Source organism: Myotis lucifugus, unplaced genomic scaffold (assembly GCF_000147115.1).
Source record: "Myotis lucifugus unplaced genomic scaffold, Myoluc2.0 scaffold_146, whole genome shotgun sequence".
Classification (NCBI taxonomy): domain Eukaryota; kingdom Metazoa; phylum Chordata; class Mammalia; order Chiroptera; family Vespertilionidae; genus Myotis; species Myotis lucifugus.
This window is the reverse complement of record NW_005871194.1, coordinates 2997189-3015828: the sequence shown is the minus strand read 5'-3', so window position 1 is coordinate 3015828 and position 18640 is coordinate 2997189. Positions and strand designations below refer to the sequence as shown.

The 18640-nt window shown below is 40.9% G+C and overlaps 1 protein-coding gene across 1 annotated transcript; it reads right to left on the bottom strand.

Moving 5' to 3' along the window:
• Positions 1-9819: 9819 nt before the first annotated feature.
• On the bottom strand, positions 9820-16045 carry LOC106698186 (keratin-associated protein 9-8-like). The gene is made up of 2 exons (XM_023759083.1): positions 15723-16045; positions 9820-10227 (listed from the first exon to the last, which is right to left on the bottom strand). Exons 1-2 carry the CDS (start codon positions 16043-16045, stop codon positions 9825-9827), a joined length of 726 nt encoding a protein of 241 aa, XP_023614851.1. The 3' UTR covers positions 9820-9824.
• Between the last annotated feature and the right edge of the window lie 2595 nt (positions 16046-18640).

Sequence of the window (18640 nt, the reverse complement as noted above, 5' to 3'; positions counted from 1 at the left end):
ATATATGCCTAGCAGTAGATTTCTCATAGACTTGCTTGGTCAAACTATTCTGTTCTCTGTAGGATCTTGGCTATCTTTCATTAGTTTTTCTTAGATATTTTATTTTTATGGTCTTATTTATGGTATAATATAACATTTTATTTGTAACTGCTTCTGACATACAGAAAAACATTCATTTGTATATGAATTTATCTTGGAACCAAATTCCCTCATTATTTTAAATAGCTTACTAATAAAATTTTTGTTGGAAATTTTGAATACACAGTTATATCCACAGAAAATGGTGGTTTTATTCATTAGCAGCCTTTTTATCTTGTAAATTGTTTCCTTCTTTAGTCCACGTGTAGGCCCTCCCTTTAATATTGAATAGAATGGTGAAGTGGATTTCTTTGTGTATTCTCTGTAGAATAGGACAGCTCTCCATATTTCATAATTTAATAGTAAGCTTTCTGTCTTTTCTGTAGATTCTTTCCATCAGGGGAACTAGGGGTTTTTTTTATTCCTATTTGCTAAGGCATTCTGTATTTGAAATGTGTTTAAATTTACAAAATGCTTTCTCTTCACCTATTGACATAATCATATGATTAGCCTCCTCTTTTTTTTAGTAAATATGATTTTTAAAAAATTGATTCATGTTTTGATGTTAAACAAACCTTGTATTCCCGTGAACAATTCAATGTGGTTATGATCATATGTATATGGTGCTGAATTTGATCTGCTTATATTGTGTTTAGGACATATGCTCTGATGGCATCCCACACATTTATCCTTTAGTTCTTATACCATTTCCTCCACCTCCCTCAAATAAGTCAACCCTAAATATGGCAATATGCTCCCCACTTCCTGTGACTGAATTTGCACGTGATGTGACTCCCTGTATTGGGTTTCCAAAGGACTTTTATGACCCACAAGATTAACCCACAGTGCTCTTGCAGAGTAGGGCTTGGGGAAAAGTGTTATCTTTTAAACAGTTCACAGGAATATCCCACAAGTCACTCTCAGGCACACATGCCATGATGGAATTCCAAAGTAGCTCTGGTGGCAGGAATAGAGGAAGGTGTGGACCAAGAGCACTGCTCCCTCTCACCTCTGCTGCCTCTGCTGTACATGCTGTTGTCATAAGCAGATAATGGTATTGAGCCCTTATCGAAGCTAACCACCCCATGTGGAGGCTAGTTTTCTACATCAGACCACTTCCACACTGAAAAGACAACAGCAGTTCTACCTTATTATAATTGCATGTGTGGTGCATAGAATTGTCTTCTCTGTCTGCAGTACTACCCACCAGATTACAGTATATAAGTCATAGGATAGCATCACTTTGAACCAAGGGATCAACTCTTTTTTTTTTTATTTGCAAAAAAAACAATATTTTATTGTTTATAATTTTGTACAATATGATAAGTTTTGTAACACTCCCCAATATGCATTGCAGGCTGATTAGTGCATGTTTGACAGTAATAAGTGGTTTGACGCCTGCCACCAGGTGTTTTCCTGTTAGAACACACAATGCAGTCCCGTTTTCTATCCCACATCGGGAATATGTAGTTTATTGTTTAATCCGACATAAAACCCGCTGACATTTCTTGTATATATCTTAGTAATTTTACGATATTTTGATTTAATTTCTTGTGCCATTTCAAGATAAAACTTCAGGGAAACATGCATGTCTCAAAAAGTTGCGTTGAAATAACTCAATTCCCCGTAATCACTAATAAACTGCAATGTCCCCTGAGAGGGGACAGCGGAGTGCAAAGGGTTAATCAATAAAACATATCCTAGGCTGATGATTTAAAAAACACACATGTAGACTGGAGATGAGCTATATCAGATATAGCATAATTGAACAACTTTGTTCAAACCGAGAGATTCCACCCTGCCAGAGGGTGCATACGCAGCCTCATGCCCTTTCTGTTTGTCTACATAGTGTATTAGGTGCAATGTCTTAAAAAATTTTTTTGTGGGTTTTTTTTTTGTTTAAAATTGCTGCCAATATTTTCTAAACAGAAGATTGTCTTCAAGTCAGAAGATTTGGCAAAACCCTGAGCCTACATCCCCCCAGGGCTACAATGGAACAGGGCCTGAGCTCTTTGATTCACCACAGTCCCTACCTCTCCCTGATGTCTGACACACTGGCCTGCTTATCTGTTTAAGTAACCTCCCTGGGTCCTTCAGGCCCTTGAGTCAGCCGGTTGAATCCTCATTGCTTGCTGACTGGGGAGCAAAGGAGATATGGACAGGTTGCAAGTAGGTGTACATGTACTACATGTCTTTTTAAATCCCTGATCTGGTCTCTCGTGTCTCCACTCGGCATTGCCACATTGGCTCTAGCTCACCAAGACATGGGCCTGAGCCTGGAGTCCACTCCGAAATGATAGTGCTAGTTATCTGCATGGGAAGGGATCAACTCTTATGATGAACAAGGTCAACAGTAGGCACAAGACCATGAGATCTACTTATCCTATTTTATATCACATGACAGAGAAATTGCAAGCTTGATGAGAAATTAAAATGGTCTCTTAGATGTGCAGCAAAGACACCAACTTAGAGGTGACATCCTGCTATATTATGTTCTGGATGTGGAATGTACCTCAATCCAATGGCCATTATATGGTCTGACATATATGTAGGACCACATATATCCATTAAAAAGTAGAACACATAGGTTCAAAAAATGATGGATGAAAGTTGGAGTGAACCTTCTCAAATTAACTCCCAGTGACACACTTGGGAATCTATGTTTCTTGTCTCATAATGCCTTTAGGCTCTCCTGGGTTGAAGGTCTTACTCCTCTGAAAGACACCTTTTTGTCAGGAGACACAACTATCATCTGGCCATTGTGCACTCCTAGAGAGCAGTTACTGTTTGGTGAGGGATTGTTATCTTGAAGGTAAGAGAGCAGAAAGAAATACATCTGGAACACAGGATTTCACTGGAGTGACTCGTGGTGGGTTCAGGCTCAATGACATTCATAAATGAGCAAGGACAGCAACCACAGCATGCCAATCAGATGTAACTGGGGCTCAGACCTACGTCTTTCAGATGTAGATGTAAGTGCCTTTGAGCAAGAACAGGAGACCCAGTCCTGGATCTGAGTCTGTTCATTATTAGCTTGTGACATCGCACAATGAATTGTTTGTGCGTTGTTGTTGTTGTTGTTGTTGTTCTGAAAATCGGAGATAATAATGTGGGAGGTGCTATTATGATGTTCAGAATGGATAATGCATGTAGTATGCAATGTGTATTTAAATCCTGTGTATTTGAATTCTGTACAATAAATCACACACAATATGGATGAATTATGATATAGAATTTATTAAGAAACACATAGTAAGACTCCTGATTCTACAAAGACAACTCAAAGTGATCATAAAAGAAGAAAGCATGATACAAAAACCATGAGTACACTGAAAAAGAATATATGATTGTGAAGATTATTGATCAATTACAGAAACCTATGAAAAAGTTATGAGAATTTTATTTCCTAAGTTACTTAGAGGAACTAGGCAATCCTACTTCAAAATCAAGGTCAGTTCCATATCGAGGATGTATAAAACTGGTACATGACCTACAGGCACAGGAGGAAGGTCGAAGTCCTGTGACCTCCATCAAGCTGACTCAAAACTTGTAACCAATCAGATGAGTCACAGAAATTATGGTCCAGCATGCTGGTGTCAGCAAAGTCAAGGAAGACCATTTGTTTCCATAATGGCAAATCAGTTCACAGATGATAGGTGTGCAGATGGTGGTTGTCTGGCAAGGTGATCAGCAGCAGCAGGACTGGCCACAGCTGGATCCGCAGCCATAGCTTATGCACCCAGGCACGCAGCAGCAGGTGGGGCGGTAGCAGGTTCTGCAGACATTCACGGGACAGCAACAGACTTGCTGGCAGCAGGGTGAGCAGCAGCAGGACCCGCCACAGCTGGACCCACAGCAGCTGGGCTGGCAGCAGGGAGTGCTACAGCAGCAAGGCTGGCAGCAGCTGCTCACACAGCAAGGGCGGCAGCAAGGCTGGCAGCAGCTGGACCCACAGCAAGGGCGGCAGCAAGGCTGGCAGCAGCAGGACCCACAACAGCTGGACCCACAGCAGGTGGGTCTCCAGCAGGTGGTTCTGCATGTGGTCCTGTAGCAGGTGGGCTGGCAGCAAGAGGAGCAGCACATTTTGTCAGGTGTGGAGGGTGGGCTTCTGTTCAGAGGTGAGTTTCTCAGATTCTGATGGTGTCTTCTCTTTGGGGGCTTTTATACTCTGGACCCCCAATAATGGGACCAATAAGCAGGCCTTTCCTTGCTGTTGTTTCCTCGTTTATAGTCACAAGGAAATTGTCAAGGAGGAAGTTGTTCCCCTTGTGTTTTGAGGGATCTGTAAATTACCGTTTGATCTTCTCCTTAATTGGGAATATTACTTAAGAATCTTTTCCAGAAATGGGACAATCAGGAATCATCCCCAGCAACATTTCTGGTCATGTGACATCATCTGGTGGTGTATTACTACTTGCTGGTTTGAAGAAAGTCAGGATAGTGGTCTCCTCTCAGTGTTGTTCCTTTGGCCATACAGTATTTAGATTGATGTGCTGTTGTCATAAGCAGAGAATGGTGTTGAGTCTTATCTATAATATCCATCTTGGAAGCAATCACCCACACAGCCAATGTTCTACTTGTACCACTTCCACATTGAAAACACAGCAATTCTTCCTTTCTATGGTTGCGAGTTTGGTGTGTGGAATTGTCTTTGTCTGCAGTGCTACCCACAAGCTTACAGTCTATTGTCATAGGAAGCTGGATAGCAACACTTTGGAGCACGGGACCCACTTTATGATGAACAAGGTCAACAATAGGCACATCGCCGAAACCGGTTTGGCTCAGTGGATAGAGCGTCGGCCTGCGGACTGAAAGGTCCCAGGTTCGATTCCGGTCAAGGGCATGTACCTGTGTTGCGGGCACATCCCCAGTAGGAGATGTGCAGGAGGCAGCTGATTGATGTTTTTCTCTCATAGATGTTTCTAACTCTCTAACTCTCTCCCTTCCTCTCTGTAAAAAATCAATAAAATATATTTAAAAAAAAACACACAAAAAAAAACAATAGGCACATAATCATGGATCTACTTGCCCTACCATACATCATGTGACAGAGAAGTTGCTGGACTGATAAAAAATGAGCATGGTGTTTTAGATGTGCAGCAAAGATACCACCATAGAGATGACAACCTGGAGGATTGATAAATTGTCTTCTAAATGTGGCATATACTTTGGTCCAGTGACCATTATATGCTTGACATATATGTAGTACTATATGTATTCATGAAAGTTAGTACCCATGGATTTAGAATATGTTATACTTGAAATGTTAAATTCTGTTTCTGACATATACAAATACAATTCATGTTTGGATGTTGATCCTGTAATCAAACTGCTTGTTTATTTCTAATAGCTCATTGATAGTTTTTTTGGACATTTACATGCACAGTTATATCATCCACACATGATAGGATTGCCCTTCTAAAGCTGAATGTAAAGACACAAACAGGAGCAGAACCAATTTGTACAGGCAGTTTAAAGAGGAAGAATCATATCAAGACAAGGAGAATATCCACTACCCAGGTTGAGAACATGTACAAATGAATGTGTGTTTCTCAAACGGGCATATGGCAGTGAACCCTGGAAGTTCAGAGTCAGGAGAGGCACACGGGCAGAGGTGGGCAGAGCACAGCTGCCCCGCACAGGGGAGAGGGACATTGCACCTGAGCCTTCCAGTTCCTGAGGCAAGAGCACGTGTTTGACATGAATGCAGGCAGTGCCACTAAACATTGTGTTCTTCTAAATTATTTCTTCTGATTCTTTGCTCAGAAAATAACCCTCCTGTTATTATTTGACTACCCTAGTAGGCATTTGTGGACCGAGAAACCACTGGTCAAATACACTATGGAAACTAAAGTTACTACATTTATAATTGTGGCTAATCATTGGCATATTAATTTATGAGGATCAATTAAGTTGTTATGCCTCAGGGGTTGGGTAGCGACTCATCGTTGTGTGTGATTGAGATCAGATGTCTGAGTCCGCAAGATTTAAATCCAGCTCCTCATAGATTTGTCACAATTCTGAAAATCAACTTGAAAGAGAGCTTCTTGTTCTCCCAGGTGAATGCATAAAAATGTCATGGCACCCCGTGCCATGTATTTATTTCAGTGTGATACTTTTGAATGCTTGTGGACTTCTGGGAATGACAGCAATGTCAGCAAGCAATCAGTGACAGTGATTGGACAAGAGAGAGAATTAGGGGACTTTAGAGAGACTCAGTAATGGAGAGGACCCTTAGAGTCCCCTATTGAATTTACTCACAGAGAGTGCAAATCAAAGATACAATATCCCAGTATCTACCAATTGGTTGTTTAGTTGATGCTTGATACCTGCAGTGATGTGAGCTCCTACCCCCATGGTAGCCTATCCCATTTGCTAACATCTCCCATAACAGAGCTTCCTTATGAGAGAGTCCACCCTCCTGGGCCTCCTGCATCTTTTGCTCAGACAGTCAGAAGGCATTGCAGAGCAGCTCCTCCTCTCAGTAGACTTTGTCCCCTGATAGTCCTGCTGCAGCATCGCATTCCCTTCACTGTATCTCTTGCATGTGTTTCCCCGCCTCGTGGGATGCACTTCTGATGAAGGACAGCATTTCCCTGTTGAGTGCATGAATTTTATGAAGCTCAGTTTTTCTCAAGGGCCATGAAAATGACATCGCCAAATAGATCGTTATTGTGAAGAAATTAAGAGTAGTTTCTCTTAATATTGTAGTTGTTCCTAGATTATGGTTTGATGGAATATAATAAGATCCTGAAATGTATGGACATTTGTTACTGTTCTCACTACTTGCCATCTGTGCCGATTTTATAAGATGCTTCTAGTTTCCATTATCCATTTTCTGTAGATTGTACATCTGTTTATCTCTGATTTTATCTTCAACCATAAGTTCTTTATTGTGGAAGTAAGTACAATTGATTTTGGTTATGAGATTTAAATCATATGGAAAAGTCCTCAGGTTCCTGCTCTGCCACTCACTAGTTTTACTGTTAAGGGAAATATAGTGTATTCTTTATGCCAACTCATGAATTGTTTCTTACCTATACCATATAATCATCCCTTACAAATATTTTGTTTTATTATCCAGCTACCATCTTACATATTATGACCATCCATGGATTAATCTGGAAGTGTTACTTCCTCCATTTTCCTTTCTTTTACTGGGGCAGCCAGTCTGTTGGCAGATACTTTCTTGGAGATACCACCGTTCTTATGTTTTCAACAGACATGACAAAAACAAATCAATTCATCACCCTTATTTTTAGTAGAGAATAGTAACTTTCCCTTTTCTTTTCCCTTAATAAGCTAAGATTTATTTCTCTCTTGCTTATCTCTTTATCTCTGACTTAGTACAACTGACCTCAATGTTACAAATTATAAACATCCCAAACCAGGAATAATGGTAGGTCTTTTCCCAAACCAGGGAGAAGATCATGGTGTAGCGATGAGGTCCATGGCTAATGAACACAAGGATGATCATTTTTACACAATTCCATTTTATTCCCGAAAAACCTACAATTATTATAATATATGGACACGGAATACCTCAAAATTCATTAATTGATAAGCCCAATAGCAGAATTTATGCCCAATGGAGTTTTTATGGCAAGAGATCAACTTCTAGTTTCAAAGGCAGTGGACAGAGGAAATATTTCGAGTCAAAACAACTCTGAGGAGTATATTGAGCATTATTTATATGTGTATGTATTTTTGGATTAAAAAAGTGGCCCGAGGGAACGATGTTAATTGACTATTTGCCAGTGGTGAAAGCCTTGACTGACTGCTCACAGTCCTGGAAGGAGCAGGTTGGACTATAGGCATTTGGAGAAGAATCATGTAGAGGGAGATGGTCTGTGGACAGAAAGTGTTTCCACATTCTGTCCCACCTCAATGCCGAACCCCCCCAGAGAGTATCCACTATTTAGGAGACACTGAACAACTATGAGTTTGATACAGCTCAGCCTGTGTCCCTTCTCAGGTGCACCAACATTTGCACAGGGAGCATGAGCAAAGTAGCCCTGGAGGAAGGGACAGAGGCTTTGTGTGAACCAAGAGCAAGAACTTCCTCTCCCCACAGCTCCTCTGCTCTATGTGCTGTTGTCATAAGCAGAGAATGGCGTTGAATCCTTATCTGTAATATCCATCTTGAAAAGTAATCACCCACACAGAGCAATGTTCTACTTGTACCACTTCCACATTGAAAACAGCAATTTTTCCTGTCTATGGTTTGAGTTTGGTGTGTGGAATTGTCTTCTTTGTCTGCAGTGCTACCCACGAGCTTACAGCCTATTGTGGTAGGATGCTGGATAGCAACATTTTGGGACCAAGGGACCCACTTTGTGATGAACAAGGTCAACAATAGGCACATAATCATGGATCTACTTGTCCTATGGATCTACTTGCCCTACCATAAATCACATGACAGAGAAGTTGCTGGACTGATAAAAAATGAGCATGGTGTTTTAGATGTGCAGCAAAGATGCCACCATAAAGATGACAACCTGGGGGATTGATATATTGTCTTCTAAATGTGGCATATATTTTGGTCCAATGACCATTATTTGCTTGACATATATGTAGTACTATATGTATTCATGAAAGTTAGTATCCATGGATTTAGAAATAATGGGTGAAAATAAAGGTGACCCTCTCATGTGAATCCCCTGTAACATGCTTGGGAATTGGGGCTTCCTATCCCATCATGCCTCTAGTTTCTTCTGGATTGGTAGTTGTACTCCTAAGAAAGCACTTTTTGTCAAGTAATATCATGTAATTTTGTAACTATCATCTGGTGAGCTTACAATTTTCATATGAGTAGTGTAGCAAGCAGAGAAAGCAGTTACTATTTGACGAGTGATAATTACCACAAATATGTAGAGAGCAGGGAGAAGTACATCTGGAATGTGGGAATTTCCTGGGGTGTCTCATGGTGTGTGCAGGCTCATTGACAACCTTATCTGAGCAATGACAACACCACAGCTTGCGAGGGGTTCAGTAACCAGAGGCTCAGACCTCTACATCTTTGACATGTAAATGTCAGTGTCTTGAGCAGGCACAGAAGACCCAGTCCTGGATCTGAGTCTGTTCATTATTAGCTTGTGACATCGCACAATGAATTGTTTGTGTGTTGTTGTTGTTGTTGTTGCTGTTCTGAAAATCGGAGATAATAATGTGGGAGGTGCTATTATGATGTTCAGAATGGATAATGCATGTAGTATGCAATGTGTATTTAAATCCTGTGTATTTGAATTCTGTACAATAAATCACACACAATATGGATGAATTATGATATAGAATTTATTAAGAAACACATAGTAAGACTCCTGATTCTACAAAGACAACTCAAAGTGATCATAAAAGAAGAAAGCATGATACAAAAACCATGAGTACACTGAAAAAGAATATATGATTGTGAAGATTATTGATCAATTACAGAAACCTATGAAAAAGTTATGAGAATTTTATTTCCTAAGTTACTTAGAGGAACTAAGTAATCCTACTTCAAAATCAAGGTCAGTTCCATATCGAGGATGTATAAAACTGGTACATGACCTACAGGCACAGGAGGAAGGTCGAAGTCCTGTGACCTCCATCAAGCTGACTCAAAACTTGTAACCAATCAGATGAGTCACAGAAATTATGGTCCAGCATGCTGGTGTCAGCAAAGTCAAGGAAGACCATTTGTTTCCATAATGGCAAATCAGTTCACAGATGATAGGTGTGCAGATGGTGGTTGTCTGGCAAGGTGATCAGCAGCAGCAGGACTGGCCACAGCTGGATCCGCAGCCATAGCTTATGCACCCAGGCACGCAGCAGCAGGTGGGGCGGTAGCAGGTTCTGCAGACATTCACGGGACAGCAACAGACTTGCTGGCAGCAGGGTGAGCAGCAGCAGGACCCGCCACAGCTGGACCCACAGCAGCTGGGCTGGCAGCAGGGAGTGCTACAGCAGCAAGGCTGGCAGCAGCTGCTCACACAGCAAGGGCGGCAGCAAGGCTGGCAGCAGCTGGACCCACAGCAAGGGCGGCAGCAAGGCTGGCAGCAGCAGGACCCACAACAGCTGGACCCACAGCAGGTGGGTCTCCAGCAGGTGGTTCTGCATGTGGTCCTGTAGCAGGTGGGCTGGCAGCAAGAGGAGCAGCACATTTTGTCAGGTGTGGAGGGTGGGCTTCTGTTCAGAGGTGAGTTTCTCAGATTCTGATGGTGTCTTCTCTTTGGGGGCTTTTATACTCTGGACCCCCAATAATGGGACCAATAAGCAGGCCTTTCCTTGCTGTTGTTTCCTCGTTTATAGTCACAAGGAAATTGTCAAGGAGGAAGTTGTTCCCCTTGTGTTTTGAGGGATCTGTAAATTACCGTTTGATCTTCTCCTTAATTGGGAATATTACTTAAGAATCTTTTCCAGAAATGGGACAATCAGGAATCATCCCCAGCAACATTTCTGGTCATGTGACATCATCTGGTGGTGTATTACTACTTGCTGGTTTGAAGAAAGTCAGGATAGTGGTCTCCTCTCAGTGTTGTTCCTTTGGCCATACAGTATTTAGATTGATGTGCTGTTGTCATAAGCAGAGAATGGTGTTGAGTCTTATCTATAATATCCATCTTGGAAGCAATCACCCACACAGCCAATGTTCTACTTGTACCACTTCCACATTGAAAACACAGCAATTCTTCCTTTCTATGGTTGCGAGTTTGGTGTGTGGAATTGTCTTTGTCTGCAGTGCTACCCACAAGCTTACAGTCTATTGTCGTAGGATGCTGGATAGCAACACTTTGGAGCACGGGACCCACTTTATGATGAACAAGGTCAACAATAGGCACATAATCATGGATCTACTTGCCCTACCATACATCACGTGACAGAGAAGTTGCTGGACTGATAAAAAATGAGCATGGTGTTTTAGATGTGCAGCAAAGATACCACCATAGAGATGACAACCTGGAGGATTGATAAATTGTCTTCTAAATGTGGCATATACTTTGGTCCAATGACCATTATATGCTTGACATATATGTAGTACTATATATATTCATGAAAGTTAGTATCCATGGATTTGGAATATGTTATACTTGAAATGTTAAATTCTGTTTCTGACATACACAAATACAATTCATGTTTGGATGTTGATCCTGTAATCAAACTGCATGATTATTTCTAATAGCTCATTGACAGATTTTTTGGACATTTTACATGCACAGTTATATCATCCACACATGATAGGATTGCCCTTCTAAAGCTGAATGTAAAGACACAAACAGGAGCAGAACCAATTTATACAGGCACTTTAAAGAGGAAGAATCATATCAAGACAAGGAGAATATCCACTACCCAGGTTGAGAACATGTACAAATGAATGTGTGTTTCTCAAATGGGCATATGGCAGTGAACCCTGGAAGTTCAGAGTCAGGAGAGGCACATGGGCAGAGGTGGGCAGAGCACAGCTGCCCCGCACAAGGGAGAGGGACATCGCACCTGAGCCTTCCAGTTCCTGAGGCAAGAGCACGTGTTTGACATGAATGCAGGCAGTGCCACTAAACATTGTGTTCTTCTAAATTATTTCTTCTGATTCTTTGCTCAGAAAATAACCCTCCTGTTATTATTTGACTACCCTGGTAGGCATTTGTGGACCGAGAAACAACTGGTCAAATACACTATGGAAACTAAAGTTACTACATTTATAATTGTGGCTAATAATTGGCATATTAATTTATGAGGATCAATTAAGTTGTTATGCCTCAGGGGTCGGGTAGCGACTCATCCTTGTGTGTGATTGAGATCAGATGTCTGAGTCCGCAAGATTTAAATCCAGCTCCTCATAGATTTGTCACAATTCTGAAAATCAACTTGAAAGAGAGCTTCTTGTTTTCTCAGGTGAATGCATAAAAATGTCATGGCACCCCGTGCCATGTATTAATTTCAGTGTGATACTTTTGAATGCTTGTGGACTTCTGGGAATGACAGCAATGTCAGCAAGCAATCAGTGACAGTGATTGGACAAGCAAGAGAATTTGGGGACTTTAGAGAGACTCAGTAATGGAGAGGACCCTTAGAGTCCCCTATTGAATTTACTCACAGAGAGTGCAAATCAAAGATACAATATCCCAGTATCTACCAATTGGTTGTTTAGTTGATGCTTGATACCTGCAGTGATGTGAGCTCCTACCCCCATGGTAGCCTATCCCATTTGCTAACATCTCCCATAACAGAGCTTCCTTATGTGAGAGTCCACCCTCCTGGGCCTCCTGCATCTTTTGCTCAGTCCGAAGGCATTGCAGAGCAGCTCCTCCAATTAGACTTTGTCCCCTGATAGTCCTGCTGCAGCATCACATTCCCTTCACTGTATCTCTTACATGTGTTTCCCCGCCTCGTGGGATGCACTTCTGATGAAGGACAGCATTTCCCTGTTGAGTGCATGAATTTTATGAAGCTCAGTTTTTCTCAAGGGCCATGAAATTGACATTGCCAAATAGATCCTTATTGTGAAGAAATTGTTAAGAGTAGTTTCTCTTAATATTGTAGTTGTTCCTAGATTATGGTTTGATGGAATATAATAAGATCCTGAAATGTATGGACATTTGTTACTATTCTTACTACTTGGCATCTGTGCCGATTTTGTAAGATGCTTGTAGTTTCCATTATCCATTTTCTGTAGATTGTGCATCTGTTTAGCTCTGATTTTATCTTCAACCATAAGTTCTTTATTGTGGAAGTAAGTACAATTGATTTTGGTTATGAGGTTTAAATCATATGGGGAAGTCCTCAGGTTCCTGCTCTGCCACTCACTAGTTTTACTGTTAAGGGAAATATAGTGTATTCTTTATGCCAACTCATGAATTGTTTCTTACCTATACCGTATAATCATCCCTTACAAATATTTTGTTTTGTTTTATTATCCAGCTACCGTCTTACATATTATGACCATCCATGGATTAATCTGGAAGTGTTACTTCCTCTATTTTCCTTTCTTTTACTCGGGCAACCAGTCTGCTGGCAGATACTTTCTTGGAGATACCACCGTTCTTATGTTTTCAACAGACATGACAAAAACAAATCAATTCATCACCCTTATTTTTAGTAGAGTATAGTAACTTTCCCTTTTCTTTTGCCTTAATAAGCTAAGATTTATTTCTCTCTTGCTTATCTCTTTATCTCTGACTTAGTACAACTGACCTCAATGTTACAAATTATAAACATCCCAAACCAGGAATAATGGTAGGTCTTCTCCCAAACCAGGGAGAAGATCATGGTGTAGCGATGATGTCCATGGCTAATGAACACAAGGATGATCATTTTTAGCACAATTCCATTTTATTCCCGAAAAACCTACAATTATTATAATATATGGACACGGAATACCTCAAAATTCATTAATTGATAAGCCCAATAGCAGAATTTATGCCCAATGGAGTTTTTATGGCAAGAGATCAACTTCTAGTTTCAAAGGCAGTGGACAGAGGAAATATTTCGAGTCAAAACAACTCTGAGGAGTATATTGAGCATTATTTATATGTGTATGTATTTTTGGATTAAAAAAGTGGCCCGAGGGAACGATGTTAATTGACTATTTGCCAGTGGTGAAAGCCTTGACTGACTGCTCACAGTCCTGGAAGGAGCAGGTTGGACTATAGGCATTTGGAGAAGAATCATGTAGAGGGAGATGGTCTGTGGACAGAAAGTGTTTCCACATTCTGTCCCACCTCAATGCCGAACCCCCCCAGAGAGTATCCACTATTTAGGAGACACTGAACAACTATGAGTTTGATACAGCTCAGCCTGTGTCCCTTCTCAGGTGCACCAACATTTGCACAGGGAGCATGAGCAAAGTAGCCCTGAAGGAAGGGACAGAGGCTTTGTGTGAACCAAGAGCAAGAACTTCCTCTCCCCACAGCTCCTCTGCTCTATGTGCTGTTGTCATAAGCAGAGAATGGCGTTGAATCCTTATCTGTAATATCCATCTTGAAAAGTAATCACCCACACAGAGCAATGTTCTACTTGTACCACTTCCACATTGAAAACATCAATTTTTCCTGTCTATGGTTTGAGTTTGGTGTGTGGAATTGTCTTCTTTGTTTGCAGTGCTACCCACGAGCTTACAGCCTATTGTGGTAGGATGCTGGTTAGCAACATTTTGGGACCAAGGGACCCACTTTATGATGAACAAGGTCAACAATAGGCATATAATCATGGATCTACTTGTCCTATGGATCTACTTGCCCTACCATACATCACATGACAGAGAAGTTGCTGGACTGATAAAAATGAGCGTGGTGTTTTAGATGTGAAGCAAAGATGCCACCATAAAGATGACAACCTGGGGGATTGATATATTGTCTTCTAAATGTGGCATATATTTTGGTCCACTGACCATTATTTGCTTGACATATATGTAGTACTATATGTATTCATGAAAGTTAGTATCCATGGATTTAGAAATAATGGGTGAAAATAAAGGTGACCCTCTCATGTGAATCCCCTGTAACATGCTTGGGAATTGGGGCTTCCTATCCCATCATGCCTCCAGTTTCTTCTGGATTGGTAGTTTTACTCCTAAGAAAGCACTTTTTGTCAAGTAATATCATTGTAATTTTGTAACTATCATCTGGTGAGCTTGGAATTTTCCTATGAGTAGAATAGCAAGCAGAGAAAGCAGTTACTATTTGATGAGTGATAATTACCACAAACATGTAGAGAGCAGGGAGAAGTACATCTGGAATGGGGGATTTTACTGGGGTGTCTCATGGTGTGTGCAGGCTCATTGACAACCTTATCTGAGCAATGACAACACCACAGCTTACCAAGGGTATTGTAACCCGAGGCTCAGACCTCTACATCTTTGACATGTAAATGTCAGTGTCTTGAGCAGGAACAGAAGACCTAGTCCTGGATCTGAGTCTGGTCATTATTATTAGCTTGTGACATTATGCAATGAATTTGTTTTTCTGAAATTGTAGATGATAATTGTGGGAGCTATTGTGCTCAGAATGAATGATGCATATAGTATGCAATATGTATTTAAATCAGGAATGCTATACAATAAATACACACAATATGGATGGCTTATGGTATAGACTTTATTAAGAAACACATAGAAAAGGGTCTTGCATCTAGTAAGACAACTTAATGTTATCCTGAAGGAAGAAAGTCTTATACAAGAATCATGATTACATTGTAAGGAATTGTGATTAGGAGGATTATTATTCAGTTATAGAAACCTATTAATGGAATAGGAAGATTTGTTGACTCAGTTATTTAGAGGGAGCCATTGGTCCTGACTTCAGAGTCAAAGGCAAGACCATGACTGCATATTGAGGATGCACAAAGTGGGGGCAAGATCCACATACATGAGAGGAAGAGAACTGAGGGAAGTCCTCTGCACTCCATGCAGCTGACTCTTTAAACAGGCAGATGAGTCACAGAAATTATGGTCTCGCTTGCTGGTTGTCAACAAAGTCCAGAAGGTTCATTTGTTTCCATAATGGCAAATCAGTTCACAGATGATATGTGTGCAGATGGTGGTTGTCTGGCAAGGTGATCAGCAGCAGCAGGGCTGGCCACAGCTGGATCCACAGCCATAGCTTATGCACCCAGGCACGCAGCAGCAGGTGGGGCGGTAGCAGGTTCTGCAGACATTCACGGGACAGCAACAGACTTGCTGGCAGCAGGGTGAGCAGCAGCAGGACCCGCCACAGCTGGACCCACAGCAGCTGGGCTGGCAGCAGGGAGTGCTACAGCAGCAAGGCTGGCAGCAGCTGCTCACACAGCAAGGGCGGCAGCAAGGCTGGCAGCAGCTGCTCACACAGCAAGGGCGGCAGCAAGGCTGGCAGCAGCTGGACCCACAGCAAGGGCGGCAGCAAGGCTGGCAGCAGCAGGACCCACAACAGCTAGACCCACAGCAGGTGGGCCTCCAGCAGGTGGTTCTGCATGTGGTCCTGTAGCAGGTGGGCTGGCAGCAAGAGGAGCAGCACATTTTGTCAGGTGTGGAGGGTGGGCTTCTGTTCAGAGGTGAGTTTCTTAAATTCTGTTGATTCCTTCTGTTCTGAGACTTTTATACTCTAGATCCCCAATGTTGGGACCAATAAGCAGGACTTTCGTCTCGGTTGTTTTGGTAATTACTGTGGAATTGTCAAGGAGGAAGTTGTTCCCCTTGTGTTTTGAGGCTTATGTAAATAACTGTTTGATCTTTTCCTTAATTGTGAATTCTAATTTACAGCCCTTTCCAGAAATGAAACAGGATTCATCCTCAGGTACATTTCTAGTCATGTGACATCATGTGGTCTGTGATCTTTCCTGCTGGCTTGGTGAAGGTCAGAACAGTTGTCTCTTCTCATCTTTACACCATTGGCCTGGTTAATATTGGGAAGTGTCCTGAGATGTCAGGAGCCAGTGAGTTCTGTATGAATGGAGCCCTGCTTGTGTGTAAGTCTGATCTCCCAGAATCTGGATTGAGAACTCTAGCATTATTTGCCTGTGGCCATCTACTAGAAATTGTTTTCCAGTTCCATCAGACACCCTTGGGTAGAGGACATATCACTTATTTTTTCTCTAATGCAAATCAGCATCAAAACAGGAGAGTAGAGGCAGAAGCCACCCACTAGGTTTCAGAGCATCAATGCATTCATGTTCCATCTCTGTTTTCTTACTGGGTCAGCATCTCAGGTGAGACATCTTACCTTACACATACTTTCTTCTATAAATTGAGGCAAACAGGTGAGATATATGATGGTTAAAGTGTATTTGTTGTGTAATTGATATATTCCAACAAATGTGGAAAATGGTCAGCCATAAATTTTTCAATGTTTTTGTGCTCAATTCTCTCTTTCTAGGTAAATTTGTAGGAGTGAAATAGCCATGTCGTAGGGAAAGCACATAGTCAACAGTGTGAAAGAACAGAGCAGAGTCTCAATATTTCACTACAGCAGGGTCACCTGCTTTTTCTGATACTGTGAGCCTTATGAATTCTAGTGGCATATAGCTATACTTGCCTTTTTATTGAGGTACAGTTGACATAAAACATTATATTAGTTTCAAGTGTGGGACATAATGATTAGTGTTTGTATATATTGCAAATGATCACCACAATAAGTCTAGTTAATATTTGTCAGTTTTCCCAACACCATTTATTGAGAAGACTATGCATTCCCCAATTTATATTCGTGGCTCCTTTGTCATAAAGATATTGGCCATATAATATGTGGATTTATTTCTAGGCTCTGTATTCTGCTCCATTGATATGTGGGTGTGTTTTTATTGCCAATAACTTACTATTTTGACCACTGTAGGTTTGTAATATAGTTTGAAATCAGGGAGCATGATGCCTGTTCCTTTGCTCTTCTTTCTCAAGGTTGTTTTGGCTATTCAGAAATTTTTTTAGTTCCATATAAATTTTAGGATTTTTTTCCATTTCTGTGAAAAAAATGCCATTAAAATTTTAATATTAATTGCATTGAATTTTAGATTGCTTTAAGCATTGTGGACATTAATATTAATTTTTCCATTCCATGAGCACAGATATTCTTCCTTTATTTGTGTCTTCTCCAATTTCTTTCATTTATGTCTTTTAGTGACAGGCACAGGTCTTTTACCCCTTTGGTTAAATTTATTTCTATATATTTTCATTTTGATGCAATTGTAAGTGGAATTATTATCTGAATTTCTCTTTCTGATAGTTTGTTAATGTGTGGAAATTCAGCATTTTGTATATTAACTGTATAGACTGCAATTTTTTTGAATTTGTTGATTAGTTCTAACTTTTTTGGTGGAGTCTTTATGTTTTTCTCTCATTATATATTACATCATCTATAAATAGAATCAGTTTTACCTCTTCTTTACTGATTTGGATACCTTATTTTTCTTACTAATTGCTTTGGCTAGGACTCGCAATAATACTATGTTGAATAAGAGTTCAATATTATGTTGAATAAAATACTATGTTAAGTAAGAGTGGGCATTCTTGTCTTGTGTCTGATCTATATATATAAAAGCCTAAGCGACTGAACGACCGGTTGACTGGTCGCTATGACACGCACTGACCACCAAGGGGCAGACACTCAATGCAGGAGCTGTCCCCCTGGTGATCAGTGTGCTCCCACAGCCAACCTCCTGCACCAGCCAACCTCCCTCCCCTGGCCAACCTCCTGTGGCCCCAATTGGCCCCAATTGCCTGCCAGGCTGAGGGACCCCAGCCATGCACAAATTTGTGCACTGGGCCTCTAGTCTTATATAAAAAGCTTTCAGCTTTCCACGATAGAGTTTGAAGTTAGCTGTGGGCTTTTCATATATGGCCACTATTATGTTGAAGTATGTTCCCTATATGTCCTCTTTGTTGATAGTTTTATAATAAATAGGTATTGAATTTTGGCTAATGCTTTTTCTGCCTCTATTAAGACAATCATAGGATTCATAGGATTTTTATCCTTCACTTTGTTAATGTGGTGTGTCACATTGATTTGCAGATGTCGTACCACCTTTGCATCCCTGAAATCAGTTCCACTTGATCATGGTGTATGAGTCTTTCAATCTTTCATTGAATTCTTTTTGCTAATATCTTGTTGAGGATTTTCCA